Source organism: Stenella coeruleoalba (genome assembly GCF_951394435.1).
Source record: "Stenella coeruleoalba genome assembly, chromosome: 10".
NCBI classification, from domain to species: Eukaryota; Metazoa; Chordata; class Mammalia; order Artiodactyla; family Delphinidae; genus Stenella; species Stenella coeruleoalba.
Genome location: NC_137156.1, coordinates 8,481,759 through 8,509,235, shown reverse-complemented (window position 1 = coordinate 8,509,235; position 27,477 = coordinate 8,481,759). Strand labels below are relative to the sequence as shown.

Genomic DNA, 27,477 nt, shown 5'->3' with positions numbered 1-27,477 from the left:
AATCCCCAAGCTATCAAAGAATTATACAACTGAAACAGAATCTCAAATGGTCCTCTAATGTCCAATCCAGGATTATCCCTCAAGAAGACTGAGCACAATCTGCCCAAACTCAAATTTATTTTTATGTTTCTTTGTTTTTCTTAATCACACTATTTATCATGGAAAAAAAAACGAATGCTGCTGAGAATATCTACAATTAATTTAGGTTTCATGTTGTTACTACTTTTTTTTTTTTTTTTTTTTTTTGTGGTACGCGGGCCTCTCATTGTTGTGGCCTCTCCCGTTGCGTAGCACAGGCTCCGGACGCGCAGGCTCAGCAGCCATGGCTCATGGGCCCAGCCGCTCCACGGCATGTGGGATCTTCCTGGACCGGGGCACAAACCCATGTCCCCTGCATCGGCAGGCGGACTCTCAACCACTGCGCCACCAGGGAAGCCCGTTACTACTATTTTAAATTACCTGATAGATCAATACAACCATGTCAGTGAACAGGGCCTCTGAAGACCTGGTTCTACTCCAGATAAACAAGTCTGTCTAAGGTCCGACTCACTATTGGCAAACACAGCAAACCTGGAGAACTGCAGGAGCCTAAGAGTAGAGCGAAGACAGATGCCCCAGGGCCCTAGAGAAAGAACAGTTGCTAAGAACGGGAGAGGAGTATGACAACCTTTTCTTAACTTGTGCAGGCTTGTATGGCTAACGTGAACACCCAGAGGCCCAGTTTTCTCTTTCCACCCATATCCCACCTAATCCAAGCTTCCTGCAACTAAGCAACAATAAAAGGATGAAGCCAGAGGGAGAGTTTTCTGGTGCTAAACAAAATACAAAATGAGAAATTAAAAATACACTTACAAAACAGAAACCTTGAAGCATGCCATCCATTCAATTACCATAATTCACTGAAAGGAGATATTCCGTCTTCATTAAAGCCCTTTCATTATTTTTCCCTATTCAAGGCTGTCCATAATCTTCATCTTAAACTGAATTGTTGCAGTGTGTTTGTTTACTTTTAGTGGGATAAGAGGCAGAGGAGTAGTGATTTGTTCCAGTCTCCAAACAATTCTAGAAATAGCCCTGTTCCCAATCTGTATCTCTCTCAGCCCTGGTTGCCAAGTCACTAAAAATTATCTTCTGTGCTTTTGTTTGTTTGTTTTGTTTTTTTGCGGTACGCGGGCCTCTCACTGCTGTGGCCTCTCCCGTTGCGGAGCACAGGCTCTGGACGTGCAGGCTCAGCGGCCATGGCTCACGGGCCCAGCCTCTCCGTGGCATGTGGGAATCTTCCCGGACCAGGGCACGAACCTGTGTCCCCTGCATAGGCAGGCGGACTCTCAACCACTGCACCACCAGGTAAGCCCTCTTCTGTGCTTTTGATTTTAATCTTTGGACAAAATTATTTATGAGAAATAAATTTCTCTAGATATCTAGAATATATAAACTAATTAAAAACAAATCAAAGAATGGTACATATTGTATGATCCTTTTTGTTCAAAAATTATAGGTACAGAGAAACACATAAACAGATTCTAACAATGGCTATCTTTTAAAGATAAGAGAGGAGATGGGTTATATTATTTTATTCTTTACTGATTATTTTTTAGCAACCAGCCTGGTTTTTTTTGTTTGTTTTTTTACTTTACTGCAGATACACTGTCTTTAAAAGATAGTTTTTCATTCTAGAATTCATCAAAGGAGAACATGCTCAATGAAGCCAATGCTTCTCAACCCAGACTGCTCACAAGAATTACCCACAGAGCAACTAAAACTATCACTTGAGGGGGGACCTAGACAATTATATTTTCATCAACTCTACCAGATAATCATGACATGCAGTAAAGACAGAAATCACCACTCTAGGCTAAGGTTACAGAAGAGGTACTTACTAAAAAAATCCAAAAGTCATAAAAACAACAAAACCTATCTCAATAGACAAACACTAAACATAATTTTTAATCCTCTATAGCATATCTAACCCTTCTAACAAAATCATTAGCAAATAGATACTGAACATTTATATGTATTCAACATACTCTAAGCCTCAAGGTGAAAATAACAAACCAGTAAGACTAAATTTGGGGGCTGTTCATAATTTCTATCTTCTTTATAGAAATGGTCCTCATTATATGTTTAAATAATCTGTGTTCAAATTTGGTTATCTCAAGTTTGTTTTTTCATTCCAGCAAATCTAAGGTGAGGCAATCACTCCCCTTAGTTTCCAACACCAGTGACTTCTCAGTTTGGGGATGTGTCCCACACAGGCAGCTTATTAAACTCTCAGGGAGATGATGCATTTATAATTTGAAAAAATCCCCTAGATCAGGGATTGGCAAAGTATGGACCATGAGTCCTATCTGACCACCAACTGTTTCTGTACAGTCTGCGAGGTGACAATGGTTTTTACATTTTGAAATGGTTGAAGAAAACCCAGAAGAACAATATTTCATGACACGTAGAAAGTACACAGAATTCAAATTTCAGTGTCTATAAAGTTTTCCTGGAACACAGTCATACTCATTCATATTGTCGATGGCTACTTTCATGCTACGATGGCAGAACTGAGTAGTTATGACAGAGGCCACGTGGCCCACAAAGCTGAAAATATTTACTGCGGTTACTATATATATGCTGAGTATGTTAAATACTGGTCCTTTATAGAAAAAGCTTGCTGACTCCCGGTATAGATGATTTTGACATATGCTCCAGGGGGCTGGGTTGTTACCCCACACCTCACTGAAAATTACAGTCACAGTACTTTCATATATTATCAAGACCTGATACTTTGGGTGTTTAACTAATGGTATGTCAATGGCATATATTCTAACACCACAGGTTCTTCAGGGCACAGTATGCAGCTGTCGCTATGGGGTACATACACCCATAGTTACACAGAACAAGAGGGAGAAATGTCAAGAAAGATCCCAAGAGAATTCGTTGCCACCTGAATTTTTTTTTTTTTTTTTTTTGCAGTACGCAGGCCTCTCACTGTTGTGGCCTCTCCCGTTGCGGAGCACAGGCTCCGGATGAGCAGGCTCAGTGGCCATGGCTCACGGTCCTAGCCACTCCACGGCATGTGGGATCTTCCCAGACTGGGGCATGAACCCGTGTCCCCTGCATCGGCAGGCGGACTCTCAACCACTGTGCCACCAGGGAAGCCCGCCACCTGAATTTTTAAAATAAACAGGACTGAACCAAATGATAAACACACTGGAGATGGAATGAGGGTGAGGAATGGCGAGTGGGGCACTCGAAGCTAACGGTTCTCAGCCTTGGCTAGATGTTGGAGTTACTTGGGAGAGCCTGAAAGAAATATCACCCTCAGAAATTCTGACTTAATTGGGCTTCAGAATTTTTTAAAGTTTTGATTCTTAGGCACAGCCAAGAATGAAAAACTGCACTAAGACAAAATGATCTAATCATGGAATTATGTACAACTGAGAATATGCAATTGCAAAACCTCCAGTTTGGCTAAAGCCGAGAAATGTGGAGAGAACTGGCTGCAGATTACAGAGGTGTGCTGGAGCAGCTTTTGTGGGGAAGGGAGGGCGCTTACAGACCCTAAAGGTGTGGACTTTATCCTGAAGATTGAAGGTTATGCGGAGCCAATGAAGGACTTTAAATAAGGAAGTGATACAATCACATTCACCTTTTAAAAAATTAATTATCCTGGCAAGTATGGGAAAGGGGGACTAGAAAGAGATGAGAGACTATCAGAATATTTCAAGAGTCCCGAGAGAAACTCAGGCCTGGACTTAGGCACTGGCCTCAGGATTGAAAATAATTTGAAATATTTAGGATTTGCTGATGGCCTGGATGATGGAGGTGAGGAAGATGTGATGTCTGGCCTCCCAGATTTCTGCTATGGACAGCTGAATAGACGACAATGCTGTCAGGTTTGGAAACATGGGAAAATATGTTTCATGCATCAGCAATACTATTCAAATGTTGGTGAGAAGCAAGGAGTAAAGAAGCTAAAGGCAAGAATATGTCAAGTAGGGCTTCCCTGGTGGTGCAGTGGTTGAGAGTCTGCCTGCCGATGCAGGGGGCACAGGTTCGTGCCCCGGTCCGGGAAGATCCCACATGCCGCGGAGCGGCTGGGCCCATGAGCCAGGGCAGCTGAGCCTGCGTGTCCAGAGGCTGTGCTCCGTAACCGGAGAGGCCACAACAGTGAGAGGCCCGCGTACCGCAAAAAAAATAAAAAAGAAAAAAAGAATATGTCAAGTAGAAAATGTGAAGATTACCTATACATGCATATTATGGGCCATGTTTTAAAAAGCAGTAAATCTCAAGTTTGTTGTGTCAGCAATCTTCCTAAGTTCATGATCTGTCAAATTTTAAATCTATGATTACTAAAACAATTCTGTTATTAGATATAAATTTGAATTAAATTTAGGATATAGAAAGCTATAAAGAATGTCACTCTCATCCTAACAATGAGAAAAAGATAAACTACAAAATCATAGCTCTTCTTTAGCCCATCAGTCAGGTGACACTACAAGATAACAAAGTAACCTGAATTTCAAAGAGGGACAAGACCCTCCAAGGAGACAGGTGACATACTCACTATGTTTCCTGTGGCAAAGCACAGGAGCAGGAAGTGGGTACCATACAAGTGGGTAAAAAGAAATCTGCTAAAATTTTAACTGGCAGTTAAAGTCCAAGTGTGCGATTAATCGGTCAGCTTGGAGTAAGTGACACAAGGAAAGTGCACAGTCACCTGCAAGCTCTTTTCCACAGGTCTCTACCGAGCACTCCCTAGAAAGACAGAGACTGGAGAGAGCCACCCCACTGGTGTATGTCGGCCTATAGGAGGTGATCAGTGGCTGCTAAGGGAAACAGACAACCTGGCGTGCTTCTTGGATACCTTTTTCCTATTCAAAACAAGCCTTAGCCATTGCTGGAAGGCAGCAAATCCTGTCACCCTCAGGGGACAAGCAAAGACCCACTGCAGCTCCAGCTTGGGGAAGAGTAGAAGGAAAAATCCTTTACCCCTGGGGCAGGGGCAGAAAACCATCCAGGACCCAGGATCCTATTCTAAGCAGAGTCGGTTACTGCTGAGGGAAGGATAGAAGACTCCTGCCCAAGACCAATCACAGATACTAGGGAGAGTGTGGCTACCACGGTTCAGAAAGGCAGGACCGTGGACAGCCCCACCCAGATACCCCACCACACAGAGCTTGCCTGAGACTAAAACTGGACAGGACAAGAGAGAAATTTCCCCTGCCCCAAGTAATGAGCAACACAAGGCTGTGGCTGGGGGAAGGCAAGGGTGTGGAGAGACACTTCTTCCATGGTGCAGGCTTGCAGAGATGGCTAAAAGCTGACAATACAGCACTAACACTGATACTAACCCTGCAGCACCCAGCCCCCACCCTGCGTACAAGGCAACAACAGCACCTTCTGGGGAATTTGAAGCCTAGGGTGTGCTGAAGGTAACCATAACAAGAAAGCTCAAACTCAGCTCACTCCTGACTAAATTAAATCAACCTTCACCCTACTGGTCTAGCAGAAGAAGCCCATTTCCAGGCATAAATATTGATATTACATACCTCAGTCACTACTGTTATACATATAAAGTCCTTAATTCAATTAAAAAAATATTGAATTAAGACACCCTCAGAAACAGGAAAACCAATTTATTGTCAAGAAATAAAGTGATCAGACTTAGAGATGATCCAGATTTTAAAACAACCAGACAGAGACCTTAACTATAATTAACATGTTAAATACTCTCCTGGAAAAGGTAGACAACGCACAAGAACAGATGGGGAATTTCAGCAGAGAGATGGAGAGTCCAGGAAAAAGTCAAATGAAACTGCCTAAAAGAAAAACACAAGAAAATGCAAAAACAGAAAAACCATAATATCAGAGATGAAGACTTCCTTTAATGAGCTCACCAGCAGACTTGACATAGTTAAGCAAAGGATCAGTGAACTTCTCATAGCAGCACTATTTACAAGAGCCAAGACATGGAAGCAACCTAAGTGTCCATCCACAGAGGAATGGATAAAGAAGATGTGGTACATAGGTACAATGGAATATTACTCAGCCATAAAAAAGAATGAAATAATACCATTTGCAGCAACATGGATGGACCCAGAGATCATCATACAAAGCGAGATTAAGTCAGACAGAGAAAAACAAATAGCAAATGACAGCGGTCCCCAACCTTTTTTGGCACCAGGGACTGGTTTTGTGGAAGACAATTTTTCCATGGACCGGGGCGGGGGTGGATGGGTCAGGCAGTAATGCAAGCAATGGGGAGCGGCGGATGAAGCTTCACTCACTCACCTGCCACTCACCTCCTGCTGTGCGGCCTAGTTCCTAACAGGCCGCAGACCGGTACCAGTCCACGGCCTGGGGGTTGGGGACCCCTGGCATATAATATTGCTTATATGTGGAATTTAAAAAATGATACAAGCGGGCTTATTTACAAAACACAAATAGACTCACATAGAAAACAAACTTATGGTTACCAAAGGGGAAAGGGGGGGAGGTATAAATTAGGAGTTTGGGATTAAAATATACACACTACTATACATAAAATTGATAACCAACAAGGACCTACTGTATAGCACAGGGAACTATACTCAATATCTTGTAATGACTTATAATGGAAAAGAATTTAAAAAAGAATCTATTTACCTATCTATCTATCTATGTATCTATCTATATAACTGAATCACTTTGCTATGCACCTGAAATGAACACAACATTGTAAATCAACTACATTTCAATAAAAATTTTTTTAAAAATAATCAGTGGGCTTCCCTTGTGGCGCAGTGGTTGAGAGTCCGCCTGCTTATGCAGGGGACACGGGTTCGTGCTCGGGTCCAGGAAGATCCCACATGCCGTGGAGCAGCTAGGCCTGTGCGCCATGGCCAATGAGCCTGCACATCCAGAGCCTGTGCTCTGCAGCGGGAGAGGTCACAACAGTGAGAGGCCCATGTTCCGCAAAAATAAAAAGATAATAATCAGTGAATGTAAAAGTAGACAAATAGAAATTATTCAAATTGAAATATAAGAGAAAAAGAGGGGGGGAAAAACAAAGAAGCAGTAGGAGGGAAAAGAGGAACCATCCAAGAGCTATGGAATAATTTCAAATGGTTTAACATACATGTAATTGGAGTCCCAGATGGAGAAGAAAGAGATAATGGAGAAGAAAAATATTTAATGAAACAGTGGCCGAAAATTTCTAAAACTAATAAAAGATATCAAACCACAAATCTAAGACTCCCAGAGAATCCTAAGCAAGAAAAAGACCTCCCAAAAGAACTAAAAAATAAAAAAACAAAAATAAAGCACACACACATACCTAGATTCACCACAGTGAAATGACTAAAAAAACAAAGATAAAGGGGAAGTATTGAAGAAGAAATAAGGAAAAAAGAAAGAGAGAACAAAAGACATTACACACACAGAGGGACAAAGATAAAAAGTACAGCAAACTTCTCATCAGAAGCAACCAAACCAGATGACAAATTACAGTAACACTTTAAAAAACTAAAATGCAAAGTCAGAACCTATATTCAGGAGAAACATTTTTCAAAACTGGAGGTGAAATGAAGATATTTTTCCAGGAAAAAAAAAAAACTGGAAAAATTAACTGCCAGTAGACCTGTGCTACACGGCATATTAAAGGAAGCTCTTCAAACAGGAGTGTAATTCTAGATGGAAACTTAACGCTCCACAAAGAAGTGAGCAACAAAGAAAATTAAAATGAAGGTAAACATAAAAGATATGTTTTCTGGGCTTCCCTGGTGGCACAGCGGTTAAGAATCCGCCTGCCAGTGCAGGGGACATGGGTTCAAGCCCTGGCCCGGGAAGATCCCACATGCTGTGGAGCAACTAAGCCCATGTGCCACAACTATGAGCCTGAGCTCTAGAGCCCGTGAGCCACAACTGCTGAGCCCATGTACCACAACTACTGAAGCCCATGCGCCTAGAGCCTGTGCTCCGCAACAAGAGAAGCCACCACAACTAGAGAAAGCCTGCGCACAGCAGCAAAGACCTAACGCAGCCAAAAATAAATAAATTTTTTAATATGTTTTCTTATTTTTAATCATTCTAATATTTTAACCAGATTTAAAAATAAGTTGTTGCGTTTTTTCACTTGAAGCCTCATTTAACATAGAAGTTAAAGCTATTGTAGATATTTTATAGCTGCCTGCTTCCACTTCTTAAAAGAGAGCAAAAACATTAGTTTTTAAATTTAATTGTGACACCTTCAAGAGCTGCTTGAATATACTGCCTCTCTCAAAGCTTACAGCAATACTGTTTATTACCCACTTAAACCAAATTACCCTTTCACCAGCTAATTATATAATTTTAAACTGTAAATTACAGTACTCATCATTGAATAGAAAAAAAATTCTTAGAAAAATAAATTTTTAATTTAAAACAATCAGAATATCATTTGCTGTAAAAAAAAAATCAGGTTAAGGCTATTTAAAATAGTTCAAAATTTGCTTTACATTTAAGCCACAGCACTACCTTCCTAAAAGATGCCATTCAATTTGTTCTTTCCCATAATCGATTAGTTACTCAGTTATAAAAGTTATAAAAGATCTTCCCGGACCGGGGCACGAACCCGTGTCCCCTGCATCGGCAGGCGGACTCTCAACCACTGCGCCACCAGGGAAGCCCTATCTTGAAATTTTAATAAGTCTTTAGCTATACTAAACACTCCACATTAACTTGCATTATATATCACAACACAGTTACAAATTGATCACAGAAAAGCTTCATTTTAAAAAAATCCAGTGTTCCCAATCCTTGAGTTCTCAGTAATAAAATCGCCTTAAGAGCTAGTTTAAAATGTACCTTCCTAGGCCCTGGTCTCAAGGATTCTAATTCCATAGCTGTGGACTGGGTCTATGGACTGTACCCTCAACCAGCCCCAGGTAATTCTGATATGTAGCAAGATTTAGTAACCATATTGGATTAAATTAATTCATGGTAGGGACTGGAGAGAGGGAGAATTTTATAATGAAAACATATTAGCGGGACTTCCCTGGTGGCACAGTGGTTAAGAATCCTCCTGCCTATGCAGGGGACACGGGTTCAATCCCTGGTCTAGGAAGATCCCACATGCCACAGAGCAACTAAGCCCATGTGCCACAACTACTGAGCCCACGTGCCACAACTAATGAAGCCCGTGTGCCTAGAGCCCGTGCACCGCAACGAAGAGTAGCCCCCACTCGCCGCAACTAGAGAAACCCTGTGTGCAGCAATGAAGACCCAATGCAGCCCCAAAATTAATTAATTATTAATTAATAAAACATATTGGCTACACATAGTTATCCAAAAGCAATATAATACTTTAAAATTTAATCAAGTCCTGGTGGTATTCCTGAACCATCCTCAAAACAGATCACCTCTCCTCTCTCTCCATCATCCCTTAAACAGGTTCTTTCTCTACTCTCTACCTCTTTTGTTGTCTTCAAAGTCCCATTACCTGGTTCTCCCTGAACTCAGCAAGCCGCCGAACTACGACTTAACCTGAAGGTTAGTTCGCCTCTCTACACCATGAGCCCCTTATGGAGAATGATTGACATTTTCATTTTTGTTTATCAGTGTTTGCCACAGAGACTGGCAAATGCTCATGATCAAGAAATATCCAACAAGCCTGATCCTTGAAAATGCTAGACACTGCTTCTTAGTATAATTCTTCTATATACATTTAATAAAATACATTGTATGGCCACTTCAATTATAGTAAGTAAAATGCACGCAAAATGCTTTGTACAGTACCTGACATATAGTAGGTGTTCAATAAATATAGCCATTGTTAGAATTATTCATCTGATTCTAAGGTAAGTCCAATGCACTGAATTCTCTGGGCTCTCCTCTTACATCTGACCGTTCTTAATTCCAGTTTCCTTCCCTGGTTCCAATTCCTCCTCCCCATCTCTGCCTCATCCTTCCTCTTCTGTTTAGAATTCCTTTCTACAGGAAAAATATCCCTAGTTATTCTAACTTTTCCTCCTGAATTATCTTACTTTTCTGGTCCTTTATTCCAATCACTAAACAAAGCAAAGATAAATATATTTATATTCTGATAGTTAACCATTTAAGAATCAAAATCATAGCTTACACAGTCCTAAGACCTATCTGGAAATTGCTTTAGGTTTAAGAAACATCATCTGGACCTTGGACATGGTACCGCCAGAGGATACTGATATATGATTCAAAGATAAAGAGATGGGTATTAGGAATGTAAAAACCTGAAGATGGCAATTCTAATTTTTGAAAAATTACAGTGGCTTCATTCTCGATAACACAGGTAAGTCTTCCAAATGGCAAAATCCTATAAAGTACAAATCATATCAGTACTTATTAATTGGCTCAGTACCACAAAAGAGTAAGGGATTTTTCACATGTATTTCAGAAAAAGTAAATTTGGGGGTCTGGCACAAATATTGAAGAGTAGCACATTGTCTTTAGGGCTACATTTACAAAACATAAATTTCTATAATTGGACATCTGAAATAATTTTATCTGCATAAACTCACCTCCTATAATAGAGCATTTAGGAGGAGGAACTTAACCTAATGGGACACTAGAATACGTGCAGGGACTGAGAGAAGCATACCAGTTTGGGAGCACCACCAAACGAAGTTGCTGGCTCTACTAGTATGAGGTGTGAACAATTACAAGTATGTATACTAGGTACCCAAGTTTTCCCCCTTTCTCTCTTTTTTTTAATCTGATAATCACTATTAACACTAAAGTGGCTTAGCAACTATAAAATCTAAACGGGAAATATAACAGTGTGTATGTATATAGTAAAAATAAATAAGCACATATATATTTTGTAAACACACACACACACACACACACACACTTGACCTTCATTCCAGTTTGAATTCCCAGCTTCCCGATGTTTATACCAATAGAGAGGTGCATCTGCGCCCACATTTGCTGCTGACACAGAGAGGGGATGAGCCTGAAGCCAGACTTTGCCTTTTTTCCAAGGAACCAATTATTCCTTTCCCAACCCGAGCCCAGCTCTGTGTTTATCCGGGGGTTTAGGGATCCTGCCTCCTTCTAAGTAAAAAATTCTTCTCGAAACTCTTAGCAACCAAATTTGGGTGGGAACACAAAGTTGGGAGCCAAAATAATTGAAGAAAATAAAAGTAAAGCAAAAGGAAACATTTCATTGTAGATCGTTATTTTGAAGTTAGGTTACCCATAAAACTGAAAGAGTATATACATTCTGACTCTAATTTTAGGTTGTGGTGGGCAAGAGGGATTTAGGACATATTCAGAGAAAGAAAAACTGTATGGGAAGGAAGGAAGCCACCTATCTCTCTACTTGAGTGAGCTGAATAAGCATATAACCTATACACAGTTAACAAACAATTTAGGAATCCTGAGAATCACACACTGTGGGAAGTGACATACAGAAGAGAACTCTGGCAATAGTTACCAAGTGACAAAGATGGGGTCTCCAGGTGTTAATCTCTATATGAAATCCCCATAGTACTACTGTCTTCCAGGAAGGAGAAAAAACAGATTGAACTTGGTAGGATTTCTAAAACTAGATATATAGTAAATATGGATCACTAACTTTTACATAGCCTATGGCAACTTAAAATTTTAGAAAGATTATTACTATTATCACTATTCAATAATATCTTACATTGTACAGTATCTTTTATTTCTGGACAAAAATTAGTTCCATTCATCCATTCTTGGGCTCATTTGGGGCAAATACTTACACAGCTATTCTTAAGTGCCTTAAGATTTATCATCTATCAGAACTGCCTGAGTTAAAATCAGATGTAGAATAAAAGCAAAAGGCACAGAACTGAGAGTCAGTGAACAACAGTTCTAGTCCTGGCTCTGTCATTAAATGACTGTTTGATCCCAGTCATGTATATCTCAATATTTCTAAAAGGAAGTAATCAAACTACATAACTTCTAGCTCTAAAATGTTGGCTAATTCTAATTTCTAGTTGTCGTCACTTTTAAAAAATATATTTCTATCAAAGTAATACATACACAAGACTACTTTCAAGAGATTGGCCTCTGAGATAAAAAGGTCAAAATTCTGCTTCACCTATGGGATAAGATACAGACAGAGGAATAAATCATACCTGTTAACTGAAAAAAAAGATGAGGGTACATTACCCTTTTATTTACTTTTTAATTAACCAGAATTCCTATTAACGAGATTTCTGCAAATCCTTCACAGTCATTTCTTAAATCTAAATCAGTCTGGTTACACTATGCTCCTTTCTATTACCTGTTTCATTTTCAAGTTTATGATGATGACAAAAATGCCTTCTGACTTAATATGTGTTATCATAATCTGAAAAAAGGTAATAATTTTTCACTTATTAGCTACCAGATCTAAGCAAGTTACTCTTTGCTTCAATGTCTGAACCTGTAAAATAAGGATAAACACTAATCTCTCTCAAGATGGTTGAAAAGATTAAATAAAATACATGAAAGAATGGTAACTAGCACAAAAAAAGCATTTTTGTGTTTTAAAAGTATGACAATTATCTATATAAATTGCTTAAACACTTTATGTCCTAGTTAAAAGCATATTCACTCTAGAGACTTTTTCTTCCCTCTTTGTTTCCTGGTGCGCGAGGAGAGGGGATTAAGAGCACTGCTTAAAGGAGCTCCAGAGACGGGCGCAAGTCGCGGCTAACAGCGCGGACCCCAGAGACGGGAATGAGGCGCTAAGGCTGCTGCTGCCGCCACCAAGAAGCCTGTGTGCGAACACAGGTCACTCTCCAAACCTCCCTTCCGGGGAGCCTGTGCAGCCCGCCACTGCCAGGGTCCCGGGATCCAGAGACAACTTCCCCGGGAGAAGGCACGGCGCGCCTCAGGCTGGTGCAACGTCACGCCGGCCTCTGCAACGTCATGCTGGCCTCTGCCGCCGCAGGCTCACCCTGCATCCGTACCCCTCCCTCCCCCCGGCCTGAGTGAGCCAGAGCCCCCCAGTCAGCGGCTCCTTTAACCCTGTCCTGTCTGAGCGAAGAACAGATGCCCTCCGGCGACCTACACGCAGAGGTGGGGCCAAATCCAAAGCTGAAACCCGGGAGCTGTGAGAACAAAGAAGAGAAAGGGAAATCTCTCCCAGCAGCCTCAGGAGCAGCGGATTAAAGCGCCACAATCAACTTGATGTACCTGCATCTGTGGAATACATGAATAGACAACGAATCATCCCAAATTGAGGTGGTGGACTTTGAGAGCAAGATTTATTATTTTTTACCCTTTTCCTCTTTTTGTGAGTGTGTATGTGTATGCTTCTGTGTGAGATTTTGTCTGTATAGCTTTGCTTTCACCATTTGTACTAGGGTTCTATCTGTCCGTTTTTTTTCCTTAAAAAATTTTTTTTCTTCTTAATTATTTTTTTATTTTAATAACTTTATTTTATTTTATCTTATTTTATTTTATCCTCTTTCCCCTTCCTTCCTTCCTTCCCTCTTCCTTTCTTTCTTTCTTTCTACTTTTTCTCCCTTTTATGCTGAGCCATGCGGATGAAAGGCTCTTGGTGCTACAGCCAGGAGTCAGTGCTGTGCCTCTGAGCTGGGAGAGCCAACTTCAGGACACTGGTCCACAAGAGACCTCCTAGCTCCACGTAATATCAAACGGCGAAAATCTCCCAGAGACCTCCATGTCAACACCAGCCGCCAGCTTCACTCAACGACAAGCAAGCTACAGTGCTGGACACCCTATGCCAAACAACTAGCAAGACAGGAACACAACGCCACCCATTAGCAGAGAGGCTGCCTAAAGTCATAGTAAGTCCACAGACACCCCAATACACACCACCAGACGTGGACCTGCCCACCAGAAAGACAAGATCCAGCCTCATCCACCAGAACACAGGCACTAGTCCCCTCTACCAGGAAGCCTACACAACCCACTGAACCAACTTTAGCAACTGGGGACAGACACCAAAAACAACGGGAACTACAAACCTGCAGCCTGCAAAAAGGAGACCCCAAACACAGTAAGATAAGCAAAATGAGAAGACAGAAAAACACACAGCAGATGAAGGAGCAGGATAAAAATGCACCAGACCTAACAAATGAAGAGAAAATAGGCAGTCTACCTGAAAAAGAATTCAGAATAATGATAGTAAAGATGATCCAAAATCTTGGAAATAGAATAGACAAAATGCAAGAAACATTTAACAAGGACCTAGAAGAACTAAAGATGAAACAAGCAACAATGAACAACACAATAAATGAAATGAAAAATACTCTAGATGGGATCAATAGCAGAATAACTGAGGCAGAAGAACGGATAAGTGACCTGGAAGATAAAATAGTGGAAATAACTACTGCAGAGCAGAATAAAGAGAAAAGAATGAAAAGAACTGAGGACAGTCTCAGAGACCTCTGGGACAACATTAAACGCACCAACATTCAAATTATAGGGGTTCCAGAAGAAGAAGAGAAAAAGAAAGGGACTGAGAAAATATTTGAACAGATTATAGTTGAAAACCTCCTTAATATGGGAAAGGAAATAGTTAATCAAGTCCAGGAAGCACAGAGAGTCCCATACAGGATAAATCCAAGGAGAAACACACCAAGACACATATTAATCAAACTGTCAAAAATTAAATACAAAGAAAACATATTAAAAGCAGCAAGGGAAAAACAACAAATAACACACAAGGGAATCCCCATAAGGTTAACAGCTGATCTTTCAGCAGAAACTCTGCAAGCCAGAAGGGACTGGCAGGACATATTTAAAGTGAGGAAGGAGAAAAACCTACAACCAAGATTACTCTACCCAGCAAGGATCTCATTCAGATTTGATGGAGAAATTAAAACCTTTACAGACAAGCAAAAGCTGAGAGAGTTCAGCACCACCAAACTAGCTTTACAACAAATGCTATAGGATCTTCTCTAGGCAAGAAACACAAGAGAAGGAAAAGACCTACAATAACAAACCCAAAACAATTAAGAAAAAGGGAATAGGAACACACATATCGATAATTACCTTAAATGTAAATGGATTAAATGCTCCCACCAAAAGACACAGACTGGCTGAATGGACACAAAAACAAGACCCATATATATGCTGTCTACAAGAGACCCACTTCAGACCTAGGGACACATACAGATTGAAAGTGAGGGGATGGAAAAAGATATTCCATGCAAATGGAAACCAAAAGAAAGCTGGAGTAGCAATTCTCATATCAGACAAAATAGACTTTAAAATAAAGACTATTAGAAGAGACAAAGAAGGACACTACATAATGATCAAGGGATCGATCCAAGAAAAAGATATAACAATTGTTAAGTATTTATGCACCGAAGATAGGAGCATCTCAATACATAAGGCAAATACTAACAGCCATAAAAGGGGAAATCGACAGTAACACATTCATAGTAGGGGACTTGAACACCCCACTTTCACCAATGGACAGATCATCCAAAATGAAAATTAAAAAGGAAACACAAGCTTTAAATGATGCATTAAACAAGATGGACTTCATTGATTTTTATAGGACATTCCATCCAAAAACAACAGAATACACATTTTTCTCAAGTGCTCAGCGAACATTCTCCAGGATAGATCATATCTTGGGTCACAAATCAAGCCTTGGTAAATTTAAGAAAATTGAAATTGTATCAAGTATCTTTTCTGACCACAACGCTATGAGACTAGATATCAATTACAGGAAAAGATCTGTAAAAACTACAAACACATGGAGGCTAAACAATACACTACTTAATAACGAAGTGATCACTGAAGAAATGAAAGAGGAATTCAAAAAATACCTAGAAACAAATGACAATGGAGACACGACAACCCAAAACCTATGGGATGCAGCAAAAGCAGTTCTAAGAGGGAAGTTGATACCAATACAATCCTACCTTAAGAAACAGGAAACATCTCGAATAAACAACCTAACCTTGCACCTAAAGCAATTAGAGAAAGAAGAACAAAAAAACCCCAAAGTTAGCAGAAGGAAAGAAATCATAAAGATCAGATCAGAAATAAATGAAAAAGAAATGAAAGAAACGATAGCAAAGATCAATAAAACTAAAATCTGGTTCTTTGAGAAGATAAACAAAATTGATAAACCATTAGCCAGACTCATCAAGAAAAAAAGGGAGAAGACTCAAATCAATAGAATTAGAAATGAAAAAGGAGAAGTAACAACTGACACTGCAGAAATACAAAAGATCATGAGAGATTACTACAAGCAACTCTATGCCAATAAAATGGACAACCTGGAAGAAATGGACAAATTCTGAGAAATGCACAACCTGCCAAGACTGAATCAGGAAGAAATAGAAAATATGAACAGACCAATCACAAGCACTGAAATTGAAACTGTGATTAAAAATCTTCCAACAAACAAAAGCCCAGGACCAGATGGCTTCACAGGCGAATTCTATCAAACATTTAGGGAAGAGCTAACACCTATCCTTCTCAAACTCTTCCAAAATATAGCAGAGGGAGGAACACTCCCAAATTCATTCTACGAGGCCACCATCACCCTGACTCCAAAACCAGACAAGGATGTCACAAAGAAAGAAAACTACAGGCCAATATCACTGATGAACATAGATGCAAACATCCTCAACAAAATACTAGCAAACAGAATCCAACAGCACATTAAAAGGATCATACACCATGATCAAGTGGGGTTTATTCCAGGAATGCAAGGATTCTTCAATATACGCAAATCAATCAACATGATACACCATATTAACAAACTGAAGGAAAAAAACCATATGATCATCTCAATAGATGCAGAGAAAGCTTTTGACAAAATTCAACACCCATTTATGATAAAAACCCTGCAGATAGTAGGCATAGAGGGAACTTTCCTCAACATAATAAAGGCCATATATGACAAACCCACAGCTAACATCATCCCCAATGGTGAAAAACTGAAAGCATTTCCACTAAGATCAGGAACAAGACAAGGTTGCCCACTCTCACCACTCTAATTCAACATAGTTTTGGAAGTTTTAGCCACAGCAATCAGAGAAGAAAAGGAAATAAAAGGAATCCAAATTGGAAAAGAAGTAAAGCTGTCACTGTTTGCAGATGACATGATACTATACGTAGAGAATCCTAAAGATGCTACCAGAAAACTACTAGAGCTAATCAATGAATTTGGTAAAGTAGCAGGATACAAAATTAATGCACAGAAATCTCTGGCATTCCTATACACTAAGGATGAAAAATCTGAAAGTGAAATCAAGAAAACACTCCCATTTACCATTGCAACAAAAAGAATAAACTATCTAGGAATAAACCTACCTAAGGAGACAAAAGACCTGTATGCAAAAATTATAAGACAGTGATGAAAGAAATTAAAGATGATACAAATAAATGGAGAGATATACCATGTTCTTGGATTGGAAGAATCAACATTGTGAAAATGACTCTACTACCCAAAGCAATCTATAGATTCAATGCAATCCCTATCAAACTACCATTGGCATTTTTCACAGAACTAGAACAAAAATTTTCACAATTTGTATGGAAACACAAAAGACCCCGAATAGCCAAAGCAATCTTGAGAACGAAAAACGGAGCTGGAGGAATCAGGCTCCCTGACTTCAGACTATACTACAAAGCTACAGTAATCAAGACAGTATGGTACTGGCACAAAAACAGAAATATAAATCAATGGAAGAGGATAGAAAGCCCAGAGATAAACCCACGCACATATGGTCACCTTATCTTTGATAAAGGAGGCAGAAATGTACTGTGGAGAAAGGACAGCCTCTTCAGTAAGTGGTGCTGGGAAAACTGGACAGGTATATGTAAAAGTATGAGATTAGATCACTCCCTAACACCATACACAAAAATAAGCTCAAAATGGATTAAAGACCTAAATGTAGGGCCAGAAACTATCAAACTCTTAGAGGAAAACATAGGCAGAACACTCTATGACATAAATCACAGCAAGATCCTTTTTGACCCACCTCCTAGAGAAATGGAAATAAAAACAAAAATAAACAAATGGGACCTAATGAAACTTCAAAGCTTTTGCACAGCGAAGGAAACCATAAACAAGACCAAAAGACAACCCTCAGAATGGGAGAAAATATTTGCAAATGAAGCAACTGACAAAGGATTAATCTCCAAAATTTACAAGTAGCTCATGCAGCTCAATAACAAAACAACAAACAACCCAATCCACAAATGGGCAGAAGATCTAAATAGACATTTCTCCAAAGAAGATATACAGACTGCCAACAAACACATGAAAGAATGCTCAACATCATTAATCATTACAGAAATGCAAATCAAAACTACAATGAGATATCACCTCACACCAGTCAGAATGGCCATCACCAAAAAATCTAGAAACAATCAATGCTGGAGAGGGTGTGGAGAAAAGGGAACACTCTTGCACTGCTGGTGGGAATGTGAATTGGTACAGCCACTATGGAGAACAGTATGGAGGTTCCTTAAAAAACTACAAATAGAACTACCATATGACCCAGCAATCCCACTACTGGGCATATACCCTGAGAAAACCATAATTCAAAAAGAGTCATGTACCAAAATGTTTATTGCAGCTCTATTTACAATAGCCAGGAGATGGAAACAACCTGAGTGTCCATCATCGGATGAATGGATAAAGAAGATGTGGCACATATATACAATGGAATATTCCTCAGCCATAAAAAGAAATGAAATTGAGCTATCTGTAATGAGGTGGATGGACCTAGAGTCTGTCATACAGAGTGAAGTAAGTCAGAAAGAGAAAGACAAATACCGTATGCTAACACATATATATGGAATTTAAGGAAAAAAATGTCATGAAGAACCTAGGGGTAAGACAGGAATAAAGACACAGACCTACTAGAGAATGGACTTGAGGATATGGGGAGGGGGAAGGGTAAGCTGTGACAAAGTGAGAGAGTGGCATGGACATATATACACTACCAAACGTAAAATAGATAGCTAGTGGGAAGCAGCCACATAGCACAGGGAGATCAGCTCGGTGCTTTGTGACCACCTAGAGGGGTGGGATAGGGAGGGTGGGAGGGAGGGAGATGCAAGAGGGAAGAGATATGGGAACATATGTATATGTATAACTGATTCTTTGTTATAAAGCAGAAACTAACACACCATTGTAAAGCAATTATACTCCAATAAAGATGTAAAAAAAAAAAAAAAGCATATTCACTCAAACAGATGTAGCTGAAAATAAGGCGACTAGAATGTTTTAATCATGCGACTGTTAAGTATTGTTTTAAAAGCTCAATTCAATAAACATGCATTGAGCATATACTACGTGCCAGATACAATACGCTAGGATTCCAGAATTCCATGATTACAACAATGACCCCACCCTCAAAAAGCTCACAGTCTAGAAGAGACAAATAAAAATTATAATGTAATTGAAAAATATAACAACAAAAGCATGTATAAGGAGCAGAAGGAACAAGATGAAGCACTTAATTCATTCTGTTTATAGAGAACAGAGAAGAAGTAGCTAAAGCAGCTTGGAAAGGGGGAAAGAGTAATTCTGTAGGCAGAGACGGGTTTCAAGCCTAGCTCAGCCATTTCAAGCTATTTGATGTGGGCCAACTTTACCTCTCTGAGCTTGTTTGTAAATCTGCTTTGGAGAGTTACTCTGAAGATTAGAAATAATATATGTAAATTTCCTGATACATAGCAGGCACTTAATAAATAGGAGTTATCTTGTTTTAGAAGTTGTGTGTTTGTTTTTAATAGACTAAGTTCTAAATGGCACTGTAGATGCAAGAGGGAGGGGATATGAGGATATATGTATACATACAGCTGATCCACTGTGTTATACAGCAGAAACTAACACAACATTGTAAAGCAATTATACTCCAATACAGATGTTAAAAAACTAAACAATTTTAACTTACATCTTAATTATGAAGCCAAAAACAAATAAATGGCACTGTAGGAGGCATCACTTAACTAATGACCAAGCTGCATCTGGGATCGCAAAGGTCACCAGCATGGAGAAGGTCATGATGAACCACATCAGAATGTTACCACTTACGGAGTCTACTTTTTAGCAGTGATGGGGTTCCTAACGTGGTACATTCACCTGCTGGTGAAGCCTATTTCTAATCTATTTTCTCCATTTTTACAGAATTTTGCGTACTCAGACTCTATTTAAATTTCCTAGAAGAGGTTCCCATGCTCCTCAGTCCCCGCTCAGTCCTGGTTTTGGATGGTCAGCATATCCCATATCCTTTATAAAATGGCAAGTCCAATGAGCAACAGCTGATTATTAGGACTATGTTAGGAGATAATTAGAACTAACCCTGGGTTGAAACTACTATTGTTAGCCTAACGGTTGACCTATGGGAACAGGAAGCCACTGTAATGATTCAGAATGTTAAAGTAAATATTTTAAAATATTGTTAAATCTGTCCGAGAGGTAAGTTACATTTACATTTACTCTATGGTTCCCAAAGCTAATTTTCTCTAAATACCCACCGATGAGCTAAGCCAGTCATTAACATATACAAATACATATTCTTAAATCCTTATTTTTCATTTTACTCCAATAAACATAATTCATACAACATTTGAAATAGTAACAGTGGTTAAACACAAGGAACGCCATAAGTAAAATAAAGCGGTCTATCTCAAAATTCAATTGAATTATGAAATGGTTCTTATGTCAGTGTAGGTTTTCAGAACTAAAAACATGTTCCTGACCTGCAACCAGCATGTAAGGTCAGTGTGCTCCAAGTTAAATAACCACAGATTAAAAGTGAGGGCACTATAATCCAATCCAGAATCCACATTAATTTTATTTATTTATTATTTATTTACTTTGCGGTACGTGGGCCTCTCACTGTTGTAGCCTCTCCCGTTGTGGAGCACAGGCTCCGGACGTGCAGGCTCAGTGGCCATGGCTCACGGGCCCAGCCGCTCCGCAGCATGTGGGATCTTCCCGGACCGGGGCACGAACCTGTGTCCCCTGCATCAGCAGGCGGACTCTCAACCACTGTGCCACAGGGAAGCCCCCCGCCCCATGTTAATTTTATATAGCAGTTTCCACATTCAAGGCACACAGCGTCTTTAAACTCAACCTTGTGGTAAATAATCCCAATTTTTCTCTATGAATATCTGAATTCCATGTAATGCTAGATTTTATAATATCTTGTATCCTATCAAGACAGGTTATATTTGTAAAATATTCTCCATAGTCTTAACCAGTTTAACATAATGCATTCTGAAATACTAATGCTCTATCAAAATTAGCTGTCTTACACATTTCCAAAAATTAAATCCTGAGTATGTTTTTAAGATTTTTCCGTGAGAAGCACGCACTGAGGAGTCATCAAACTGCAACTGAAATTACTTTCTTGTAAACACTAATCTTTAGCGAGTATTTTTTAAAGTCAGGGTATAATACAAGCATTTCTGCATTAACCAAGCCAGAAGTTTCTCCACAAACCAGACCTACAAATTTGATTTTTAAAGTTTATGAGTATTATTGCTCACTTTTACAACTAGAAATTGATGTTAATTACTATAATATATTAAGTCCAATTCCCTCCTGATAGCCTTGACGTATGAAGGGAAATACACAAAATTATCAAATGTCACAGAAGCAGCAGCTTGAGGCCAGAGGGAGTCAGACAGACAAAAGGAAATAGGAGAGGGAGGAGATATACGGTTAAAGCAAAAAGTGCTTAGAATTCACCAGACCTTGACCCAGCCCGTGACCTAATATAATCTACTTAATGAGTCATTTATATCGCAAAAAAACAAAAATTAACAGTTGAAGCAAACTGATCATTGTGAGCAGGGAATTTAAGTCCTGCATTCGATTTGAGATTTGCAAGAAAGAAAAAGAGCTAAACTAGAAAAAGACCTAAAGAGCAAGAAACGCGCGCGCGCGTGTGCGTGTGCGTGTGCGTGTGTGTGTGTATGGAGGTGGGGAGATAAATAAAGGCTAACTGTACTCAAGTCTCAGCGCTAAAGCTATTCCACGCGTACTACAGAAGCAGGGCGGTCGCCGGCCCTCCCCATGCAGGAAGGGAGGGGAGGCGGGGGTCGTGGATTCTCCCCCAGCGCTTCTGGAGCCGGGGTCTCGGGGGACTGGCGTCGGCGCCCCCAGAACAGGAGCGGAGCGGATCCAATTAACACCTTCCTCGCCAGGACTTGGGACCGCGAGCTCCCGAGCGGGGCGCGCTCGGGGGTGGGGCGGCGAGGAGCGCTTCCCCTCCGAGGGAGGGAGAAGGGAGGCAAGGGGCGGCACCGCATCCCGGTCCCCACCCCGGGCGCATCAATTACCCGTAAGGTTCCTCAGCACCGTCCCGTGGGCCCAGAGGCTCAGGACCTGCTGCACCGACAGGTTGATCATGGAGTGGTCGCCCCCCTCCGCCTTCATCTTCCCTGGGGGGCGCCCGCCGCCCTCTCCTCCGGCGCCGGGCGGCGGCGGCGGCTGCGAGGCTCCGGGGGCGGCGGCGGGTGCGCGGCTCCTCCAGGCCGCCGCCGCCGGGGGAGGCTTCGGGTCGCCGGGCTGGTCGCTGTTGCTGCCGCCGACGGGCCTCCGGGGGGGGCCGCTCAGCGCGTCTCCCAGGCAGCCCCCTCCCCGCCGGGGAGACATCGAGGACGGCGGACTGGGGAGGGGAGGGGGCCGGGCGCTCTCCCTGCTCGGCCCCCGAGCGATAACTCGGGTCGGAGGAGGCCGCTGCCGCTCCCTCTCAGGGGCAGCTCGGAGCCGCGGGGGCCGGGCACGCGAGGAGGCCGAGGTCACGCCGGGAGGTCCGGGGTGATGGGCAGCCGGCAGGTGCAGCCCCCGACGGGGCTCAGCTCATCACCGCGAGAGGACGAGCAGACCCGGGACTCGGAGGAGGCAGAGGCGGCGGCGGCGGCGGCGGCAGTGGCCGCGGCAGCACCTGCCGCCAGCCTGCCAACCCTCCTGCCGCCGACACTCGAGGAACCGCCCCCTCCACCCGCGGCCGCCCCGGGCCGATCGTGCGCGCGCGCACGGGTCCCCACCTCCCCCGCCCTCCCCGGAGCTGCTGCGCATGCTCATTCTCCCTCTTCCCGCGACCCGTCGCCCTTCGACAGCCGGCCGGCCCCAAAGCCCTCCTCCTCCTGCTTTGCGCGCGCGCGAGCTCGCGAGGCTGACGGGGCTGAGCCTCGGCCCGCAGTGGGGCGGAGGGAAGCGCGGCCTACGTCACTAGCGCCACCGCCGGGCCTCGCTGCTGACTGGGCGCTCCAGGGGAACCAGCTCCACGCCCTCCCTGCCCCCCGGCCCCCCGGCCCCGGGCGCGCGCCCTGGGAGAATCCGGGCGGTGCTGGAGCTCCAGGCTGAGCTGCAGCCCCGACCCTACGTGACGGGGAGCGAGGTGTCAAACTCCGTCAGGTGGATGCTGTGACAGTTCACATCTTTGGCTTCGAATGAAATACATTGGATAAAAAGGTTTGAGTACAACTTTTTCTAACAAGTGTAAATATCTCAACATTGTAGATTTGTCAATTTGTGGGTTTGGGGTTTGGGGTTTTTTTTGGGGGGGTGAGTCACATGACCTGGGTAGGTTACTACTTGCAGAATATATCCGAAAGCCATTAAAACAGAAACAGACCCACTTTACGATTCACCCAGTCCTACCCACAGCCAGAACCTGGGCCTCCCGTGGTTCCGGCATCTGAAATCACCTGGAGTCCCGGGGCTAGGCAGGTGGCCTACACCTCAAGGCCACCCTCGGGGCTAGCTCATTTTTCGTTGCAGTACTCTCTTTACCTAAATTGTAAAAGTCTCCGTTATCTCCCCCCAGCCCCGCCCAGCTCAGGACTTAAACTAGTCCTCTCTTCCCGTGGTTTGCTGCCTTTCTCCATATCCACCGTTAGCCCGAGGAACTGTCTAAAATTCAGCCACAACAAAGTGAACTCCTCCTTGAAGTCTGAAACCTTTTATCTTGAAAAATAAGAATTAAATTTTGGCAGTGATCACATATGCACCAGTCAGCCGCCTCTCCCCATCCTTTTTCAATCTCTTTACTGTCTGAAAAGAAAATCTGCAAAGGACGCCGAAGTTCATGCTGGAGCTAAATCATCAAGTACTTTGGGCAAAACGCAGGAGGGTTGGATCACCTGTAAAGGGTGTTCTTGGGGACCACCTTAAAATATACATATGTATATTTATATACGTATGTACGTGTCAACGGAAATAATGTACAGCGAGAGAGGTGTGAGTTAAGTTTTATTTGGGGCAGAACGAGAACTGTAGCCGGGGATACAGGCTTTCAGGCAGCTCTGAGCAGCTGCTCTGAGGAGGTGCGGAGGTCAGTATGTGAAGTCAATATGTGACTTTGGTGAAGGGGACGTATGTGCCCTTAAGCACACATTTTGGCAGAAAGTTGCTGCTGGTCACAAGAAGGTTGGTGCTGGTCACGAGGAGCAGGTGTCTCTGTTAATGATTTTAGTGCTTTTGTAGATGTGAGAAGATGCAAGAAATTGGGCTCATAAATTCTCCTGAAAATACCTAACTGAAGACCTGTTGTGCCAGTTTTTCCTGGAGCACGGAGGGCCTCATTCCTGATCTCCACCCTGAACTCCTTTCAGGGTGTGGGGAAGTTTAGCGGCTGCAGTGGCTACTGACTTCATTCTTATAGAACCAGAAGGCAAAAAACAATTTTTAGTTGGCATATGTATTGTCTGTTTGATGTCGCAACACAGGAGGAAAGGGAAGAGTCTGCATCACTAATAAGAACTGAGCCAAAACTCATAATGTGGAGTTATCGTCTTCTGAGGATATAGAATTCATGAGATCTTAATTTAAGATTATAAAATAATCAAACTTAAAAGAGGCTTTACCACTTTGCTAATTCACTTTATTTTACAGATAGGGGAAACTGATTCTGCAGAATTAAGTGCCTTAGAGAGGTGACACCACTTCACAGCCTAGTTTCTGAATTCCTAGTCTGTTCATTCTTTCCAGTAGCCACATCTTCCTTACCTAACTATCAACTCCATACCTTTAAGGTTCTGGATGGGGAGATGCAGGTTACCTAATGATTACCAATAAGAGATTTGACATGATATGATTAGCGGTATTAGAGAATATGACTACATTCAATGAAGGGTTCATATCAAACTCTCTAAGCAGCAGCTCATTAAACTCTCACATCAGGAACTTTTAGTTAGTTTACACGGAATCAGTGGGGTTCTTATTATTACACACTACTGTTTACAACATGGTAGCATGCATTTAAAATATTCAGAACCTGGGACAGTGCCTAGCACATGGTGTTCATCAAATATTTGTTGAATGAATAAATGAATAAACTTAGAAAAGTCAGCATTTTTCTTGTTTCACATAATTTTTTTAATGGAACCTAAGTGTTGATTTCTGGAAATGAGAAAGTAAGACACAGCAAGGAAGGCCCAAATCGATAATGCACTTTGATAACCAGACAACGTTTCCCTTGCTATTCAGCTCAATTCAGTAAGCATTTATTTGGCATCTGTTATCTGTAATAATGTTCTGTGCTAGGCATTACCTACAGGATTTGAAGATTCATAAGGTCTCACCTCTCTAGGCTAATACCTTGCATTCAACTTGTGTTTGCCTTGATAAAGCTAATGATAAACATAATGATATGTTGGAAGCGTATATTCTTAAGTGAATTGAACATTTCCCAATGACCAAGGTTATGAAACCCAAAACTGAATTAATGCAGGTGGAAGTTGTGTAATTTCTTTCAGTATTGAGTTAATACACCGGTCAAGGAATGGTTTAGTCACATTCCTGCCAGAAATCAGGGAACACCCCAAATAAATTCTAGAGGTCTCTTTTAGCCCCGTGCCCTTGCATGTGAAATAAATAACAATTCACAAAGAGTTCCTAGTTTATTTCTTACACACAAGTAAGGGAACACCCATAAGTCTTAGGAATCCTATTAATTGTCCAGAGAGGGCCCAGAAGAAAGCTTTTAAAGTCAATTAGAATATAAAATGATATTGATCCTTTGAGAAAAACATTAACTATGAGGACATCTTTCTCCTTTATTATCTTCCTTTCTCGCTGTACAGTACTATATCACAGAATCACATTACATAGGCAACCTAATTTCATCTCACGACACATTTCAGCAGCTCCAAACTCTGAGTGATGGGGCAGGTTTAAAAGATTCATTATCTGGAAAATATGGTTTGAACACTGGCTGCATCACTTACTAGCTTTAAAATGGGAATACTAATGGTACCTCTTCAGATTTTTGGCATCATTTAACTAGTAGTAATAATCAACACAGCTCCTTCCTCCTGCCAGACCTTGTGCCAAGTACAACATATTAGCTTATTTGATTTTCACAAGGATGGGTTGAAATTTCATAACACTAATTTAATAGTGTTAAATTTTATAACACTATTAGACAATTTTTTTTTCAAAATCTATACACAAAACCTCACTTCTGCCCAAATCTTGTTTCTTGTTCTTATACGCACACGCACACACACACACACACACAGCGAAAGCACTGTTGGTTTTTTTGAAGAAGAATATAAAATTCTGTTGGAAGAAATGACAGAAATAAGAGGAAGAAATGGTCGTGCATATTATTTTAAAATAGGTACTGCACTGAAATTTACTTGTTGAAATGTTTCTCAGAACCCCTGTTAAGAGTCAAGAGACATTTCCATCACAGTAAAGCAGAAAAACAAGGTATGTCCTATTTTGTCTCCGCAGTAAGATATGGCATACCTAGGGTGCCAGGTCACCATTATGGGGCTACTGAGGGGTCCAGCCCTGTCCAGAAAAGAGCAGAGAGATGCTCCATATTGGCAGTGGGAAATGACGTCCACCCACAGTCCTGGAGGGTTAGGAGCATGTTTGAGATGGAAGGACAGGCAGGTAACTGCCCGTGCCTCTAGCTCCATTTTCCACCTCATCCTTGTTGTCTTCCCTCCACCTGTGCATACAAACCACCTACCTTCCAATTTCTGCCAGATGCTGCCCAGCCCACTCCCCACTGCCGTGTACCTCCTTGTTTATTATCCTAAGTCTTTAAAAAAGATAATACACGACATTTGAACTCTAAGAATTCATCCTCTGAGGCCTGAATATGAGGGTAAAGAAAGACTCTGCTAAAATCACACGCATACAAAATCCTGCATTTGGCAACACAGGAGACTCAGTTTCCCCCCTAAAAACCAGTGTCTGAAATTACCCTGCATCCAGTCTGGTCATATTATGGATGGAAGGCCAAACGTAAAACACATAAAATAGTGTGTTGATTAAATGCCACTTGTAGATTCATGATGCATAATCCACACTAAACTCACTTCTTAAAGTACTTAATTGTTGAGCTAAACATCATAAAACATTGTATGCCAAGAACAAAATGGTGAAAATGGTATTTCACTGTATTTTATTGGCGATTTTCTGATTTTAAGTGAGGTGACACATTTTATGTGTGTGTGAAGGAACATATTGATTGCCTTTTCTAGGCACTTCTGCCCATTTTTCTTTGGGGTAATTTATCTTTTAAAACCTTACATGTAGGAGCTTTTAAATAT

General features: G+C 41.5%; 2 protein-coding genes across 3 annotated transcripts in view; one reads left to right on the top strand and one right to left on the bottom strand.

The window, feature by feature from the left end:
• Positions 1-22,908, bottom strand: part of TMEM170B (transmembrane protein 170B) — a 43,364-nt gene extending 20,456 nt beyond the window's left edge. For both annotated transcript variants that reach the window (XM_079935364.1, XM_079935365.1), the window contains exon 1: positions 22,243-22,908. In XM_079935364.1, the coding sequence (XP_079791490.1) occupies positions 22,243-22,558 (316 nt within the window). In that variant the 5' untranslated portion in view covers positions 22,559-22,908. The remainder of the gene's footprint in view (positions 1-22,242) is intronic.
• A 193-nt stretch (positions 22,909-23,101) lies between these two features.
• Positions 23,102-27,477, top strand: part of NEDD9 (neural precursor cell expressed, developmentally down-regulated 9) — a 295,481-nt gene continuing 291,105 nt past the window's right edge. The window contains exon 1 of the mRNA XM_079935496.1: positions 23,102-23,380. The gene's annotated coding sequence lies outside the window, so the exon portion shown is untranslated. The remainder of the gene's footprint in view (positions 23,381-27,477) is intronic.